We start from the raw sequence: 6,000 nt of genomic DNA, 5'->3' as shown, positions 1-6,000 counted from the left end.
CAGTCATTCGTATTCACCCTCCTGGTTACCCAGAAACAACAGGGCGATCACACACAATAAGAAATTCCCTAGGAAGCATGCAAGTCACTGACAGGGTGTTCTTGCTCTCTTCCAGCCGTGCTCCAGGACATGCCTGCCTCCGGGGGACATTCCTCCACGTGACCTTGCCTCGGCTCATTCTTCGAAGGCCCCTGGCTCCACAATCTGGTCTGGTTCAACATGGCCGAAAAGTCCCCCCCGGGCTTACACAGGAAGGCTTCCAGGTCGACACTGTCCCTCCCGCCGGAACCCGTGGACATCCTTCGGAGCAAATCGTGCTCGCGGCGCGTGAAAATCAACGTGGGGGGCCTGCACCACGAGGTGCTGTGGCGGACGCTGGACCGGCTGCCGCGCACGCGCCTGGGCAAGCTGCGGGACTGCAACACCCACGAGGGCCTCCTGGAGGTGTGCGACGACTACAGCCTGCCCGAGAACGAGTACTTCTTCGACCGGCACCCCGGGGCTTTCACTTCCATCTTAAATTTCTACCGCACCGGGAAGCTCCACATGATGGAGGAAATGTGTGCGCTCTCCTTTGGCCAAGAGCTTGACTACTGGGGCATTGATGAGATCTACCTGGAGTCCTGCTGCCAGGCCAGATACCATCAAAAGAAGGAGCAAATGAACGAGGAACTGAGGCGAGAGGCGGAGACCATGAGGGAGCGAGAGGGGGAAGAGTTTGACAATACGTGTTGCCCCGAAAAAAGGAAGAAACTCTGGGACTTGCTGGAGAAACCCAACTCATCGGTGGCTGCAAAGGTAAGAAAGCGTGGCATTGCTTATCTGGGCCCGGGCAGCCAAGGTAGCATGTGCCTTCCCCGAGAGCGGCACCCTCTTCGCTGAAGATCTGTGTGTCACGTAGAACAAGATGTGGCTACACAGCCAAAGCCCTTTCAGGTGTCCTTGCTTCTTGGGGCCTGAGTCATAAGATGGCACTAGTCTCCCAGAAAGAGCTCCCTCCGTCAGAACCAGGCTGCAGGCCAGAGTGAAATGAGAGGTCTGGTTGGCTTGGTGGGATGCGGTGTTGGCGCCATTGGCCCAGGACCAATGTGCACGGAGTCTTGCATCTGGAATGAATGAAACACCTCGTCACTGGCAATAGAGGAGGCGCCTGCCTCCTGGCGTGGTTTTGTGGTGGTTTAAGCAAAGAGAGATGGGCAAGGCCCTATGAAGCTCAGAGGACTAGAGCCTCATCGTGAGTAGGCCAGTGGAACTAAGCTGTGGATGCATGACTCGATGTCCAGAATGCATGTATTTCCCTCCCCTGATAAAGGCTGCTATGGCAGTGATGTACCTACTCACTGGTGCCCAGCCTTCCCACCGCTGGGAGAGTGCCATATCTCAGTAGTCGTCTATTGTTGGCTTGATAGGAAAGAAAACTCATGTTTCCATTGTGCCAATGTCTATCAGAACCTCAAAGCCAAAAGTTGCCATCAAATTAATTATTTAAACTAATTAACTGGATACAATCGCAGGATTCTGTTTATCTACTCTTATTTAGAGTTTTGAGTGGTAGGCAAATAGGGTTTCCTCCTGCGTGTTTAGTTCTGTCTTGCAGTCAGACGTCTAAAAGTCAGGAGCGTCAGCTTTAGTCAGCCGAGAATCAATGGTTTCTGCATATTTGATTAAAGTGGAATGAAGAATGGAGACGGGTAGAGTGTGTCATTATAGGAGTTCTTTCAATAACTTACATTTCTCCTCCAATTAGCCTGTTTATTCTAAATAGCAACTACAGAAATTATAATAGGTCATGTGTGTCTTTTTATTGCAAATTAACATTCAATCTGACAGTCGACAACACATCAATAATTTAAGGCATCGACTGAATGCAGACATCAAAGAACAGCTTCTTGCATTGTTTGATGAGTCGAGTTTGGGGTCTTGTTGCCTTCTGAAGGCATCTTACTTTCAGGCTCTAACATGGAACGACCTAAAGTAAAGTCTGTTGCTCTTGAACCTAATAAGAGACTGCTGGCCAGTGGAGGATTCCGGTTGGTGTGTGTGTGTGTTTATGAATAATTTGTTCCCTTCTTGTTACACCTCTGACATAGAAGGAAATGTGCTATTCTTGTGGGTTTTCCTGGAGAAAGGCTGCTGCTGTTTGCGGTGTCAAAGGGTTACTTACATATTTGTACTACTACTGAAAATAAGAGGTGAATTTCAAAAGTAAATGAGATAGATTCTGGATTGAAGTGAGTATTTGGGGTGATAAATTAACTAGGCAACTGAGGAATAAATCACTGTTTTCCCCACGATGTAAAATTACATAGTTACCCGAGTATGTAAAAATAAGCAGCTTCATCAAAGAAAATTTGAAAAATTCATTTTGTTTATTTATTCATAGCAATATATAAAACACATTTCTAAAGGTAATGGTATTAAAGCAGAAAAAAATCATATACATTGATTCGGAAGAATTTCTAGTATGGGTGGAACGGGATCAATAACCTAGTGAACCAATGGAGGAAGTCACTGAATTTCTAAATTCTAGAAGCAGCCAGCCATTCCTTGTTCTCTGAAGAGGTGATGATTATAATAACCTATTACAATATACCCTTAATCCTGTGACCTTATGTATCACCCAGACTTTTAAAATTTGCTTCAAAGTATCTGAGTATAGATAAAATACTTACCTACAAGCTATTCTTAGTAGTTAAGGCCAATGGTGTTTGAGAAATTTTATGTAAATCTAAGTAATGCATCTTTTCAAAATATTAGTCAAAATTAGAGCATCTCTGTTCATCTAAATTCATCCTAAACCCAATTTTCACAAAAAGTCCATATATGTTTATTAAAATGATTATGTTCTCTTTCTGAGCAGCAAAAACTTATGGAGAAGATTGCTAACTTTGAGTTATATGGCTGGTTAGTGAAAGGATTGTTCATTTGTGTGAAGTTTGGAGCCTTTAAAAATAGCTCAGTATGATGTCTTAAATAAGCTACTACCTTTTCCAGCATCTCCGCATGGCATGTAACTTATTCTTTATCAGATAACTCTTGGTGAAAGAGTGGTAACACACTTCATATGTGTGGATAATATTTTCACAACTTAGAAACCAATGGTTTTATTAAAACTGCAGTATGATAGCATTCTAGCCCTTACTATTTACTCATAATATATTGTTTATATTATGAGTAAATAAAGATTGTGTGATAGGAAGGGCCTGCAAAGAACACTTTACTTGCGATCTCTTTTCCTTACTTGCTTAGGAGTTAAGATATCTTTGGAGATGAATGTTTGCTTACCGACCTTTTACATTTGGTTACCTTACCTGATGTCGTATGAGTATATGAGCATGTATCATTAAAATAGCTATACAGAAAAATTAACTCTGCAAATTTGAATCTCAAAATAATAGCAACGGTTACCTCTAGATGATGGGATAATATCATTTTTGTTCCTTTTTAGTTTTCTAGATTTCGTCATTTACAATATTTTTATAACAAAAAATATAAAAGTTGTAAGCGCATTTGCTGGAGCCTTCGTATAGAATGAAGTGGAATGTTTCACAATAGATTAAAAGAAGACTGTCACTGGCCAGTGAGAAAGTAACTGTTCTGCTCATAACATACAAAATTACTGCGAGGCCAACGGACCCGCCAGACTGTCTTCAGGTTTGATCCTGACAATATCTATTTGGCTCCAACTGAAAGTTCTCCTAGGTGACTTCGAAAGAGGCGCTTCCATGTAGTGATGCCTCTGATGTATTCATAACTGAAAGGAAAAAACAAAAACAAAACAAAGGTTAAAACTTGTGATATAATTGAAATGTTAAAGTTTAATAGTTTTACACATACATTGAAGACCATGGAATATAATGCACTTTTCACAGACGAATGGCAAGATGGTTAAAAGTTGGGATTTCCATGTTGTCCAGGGTATGCTGTGGGCCAACTTCATATAATGGCCTTTGCCTTTTTCAGTCCTGTCAGTAGATCTTCGTGATGGTCTATATAACCTTTTGTAGCGATAATGTACAAAATTGAAATTGGAGTCTATTTGTGAGGGTGGGTCCAGCCAAACGGGTGGCTGGGACAAATCTCTGGGTTACCATGACATGGAATTGCTGACTCTGGGATGCTTGCTATAGGCACGTGCATGGTAGGAGACAGGCTTAACCGCCTGCCGGTTTCCTGGACAGTAGATTGGAGTTAGACTTGATCCTGCTCGTCTTCCAGGCCAGAGCAATGTAGTCCTCTTCTGGAATGGAAATATTTCTCTCTCTTTTCTTTGGTTTCTTTCCAAAGGGGCTTCCGTAGTTTCTCCTTTAAATATTGCATACAGCCACTTTGGCCTAAGAGCATTGAAGGGAAATCAGTCCCAGGTATGCAATATTAACCAGCGTGAGGCTGCAGCAAACCTCGGGAAGTAACAAAAGCCACCCGGGGGCTGAAGGAACTGGAGGCCTCAGCACAGGACAGCGCCCTCTCTCTGAATATCTAGAGGTCAAGCCCAGTCCTCAGGCAAACCCACGTAGGCATGCCTGACGGCTCTGAAGGTAGCTTTGAACGTGACACTTGGCAGACACAGTGCCCCAAGACCGTGCCTGTCACCACGCTGACCTCAGGTGTCAGGTCGGGAAGCTAGATGGTAAGCAACCATTGTGGTGAGAACAATGTAGAAAGGCATTTCTGTAGCTCTGAATCAATACCATGAGAACCTCCTAGCAACTGCGGAGGGGCCGGGAGTATGGGCCACATCCTCGTACTCGCTGCTTCCCTCGCTCCATTTGTCTCCTTTGTTCATAGGAACCGCTTGGGTGCAGTCCCTGGGTAGTGCTACCCATTAGGTACTTCGCTACTAACCCAAACATTTTCCGTTTGAATCAACCCTCACCGACCTCAGAAGGAAGGCCTGATGATCAAAAATCAGTTATTGAAAACCCTGTGCAGCCCCCATGCATCGCTGACAACCATGGGACTGCCTGGAGTTGACTCTGTGGCAGCTGGTTTGGGTGTGTATGTGTGTTTGTTCTACCAGTGCTGTGTGAACCTCAAGGTGAGAGGTTTGAACCTACCGGTTACTTTTCCTTTTAAAAAAATTGTGTCTCTACAGACGAACAGGTGAAAGCCTGGGAGAAACGAGGAATCATAAAGTCACACAGTGTGGTTAGGTGTCATCAAGTTGGCCCAGACGCAGAACGAAATAGAACAACAGATGGAAACCCTTCGTTCGGTGCCATCTTCACGTCTTCTTGTTATGCTTGAGCGCGTTGTTGTCGGCAGCCACTACTTTTCGTCTTTCTCATCAAGAGTCTTTCTCATTGTCAATGACTCTCCACTTTGCGGAGCAAAATTCAAATAGAGAAGATGGAAAACGATGGTTTCTTTCAGTGAAAATTTCTCAAATATTCAGTTCTTTGATTCTAATGGAAGAAGTTGATAAAACTTCTACATCTTGACTCTTCGTACCTAGGGCAGCATGGTCCCTAGTTTCATTGAGATAGCTCTGCTTTATGATATTCACCTGACCTTATTAATAAAATGCCTCATCACTCTTAAACGTATTCCAGTTTGGACAACATGTAATATGGGGAATATTCCTGGAAAATAAAAAAGGGACTCAGAATCATTCGTGTTTCGTTTTCTATTTGTGCCTCGATTGCATCTAAAGAGGGCTAGCCTTAATTTTAAACAGTTTTTCCATCTTTTTTAGAATGATCATTGATTTGCATTAATATTAATAGGAGACTTTCAGAGTGCTTCTAAGTTTGGTTTTTTAAACTCACAAAATATTCTTTTCAAAGTGAAAAAAGAGAAGGGCTTCTCTCTACATTACTAAATGTTATCACAGAACACAGCACATGGGCGATGTTTAAATATTCTGGCTTTTGAAATTGCATGTTCACTTCTTCGGTTATTAACAGATTTGTTTTCTTTAGTTCAAGGGAGAGACATTGTAAAGTAAATCATCTATTTTAGTTAAGCATAAGAATGATGAAAGAATGGTCATAATATTTA

At 42.9% G+C, this 6,000-nt stretch overlaps 1 protein-coding gene across 1 annotated transcript in view; it reads left to right on the top strand.

The window, feature by feature from the left end:
* Positions 1 to 6,000, top strand: part of KCNB2 (potassium voltage-gated channel subfamily B member 2) — a 496,369-nt gene that overhangs the window by 35,700 nt on the left and 454,669 nt on the right. The window contains exon 2 of the mRNA XM_004697519.2: positions 116 to 798. Coding sequence (XP_004697576.1) covers positions 220 to 798 — 579 coding nt within the window. The 5' untranslated portion in view covers positions 116 to 219. The remainder of the gene's footprint in view (positions 1 to 115; positions 799 to 6,000) is intronic.

This window comes from Echinops telfairi, unplaced genomic scaffold, assembly GCF_000313985.2.
Source record: "Echinops telfairi isolate 266 unplaced genomic scaffold, ASM31398v2 ScPeMD7_1;HRSCAF=3_0, whole genome shotgun sequence".
NCBI lineage: Eukaryota > Metazoa > Chordata > Mammalia > Afrosoricida > Tenrecidae > Echinops > Echinops telfairi.
The sequence above is the reverse complement of the archived record's forward strand: the minus strand, read 5'-3'. Positions and strand labels throughout refer to the sequence as shown.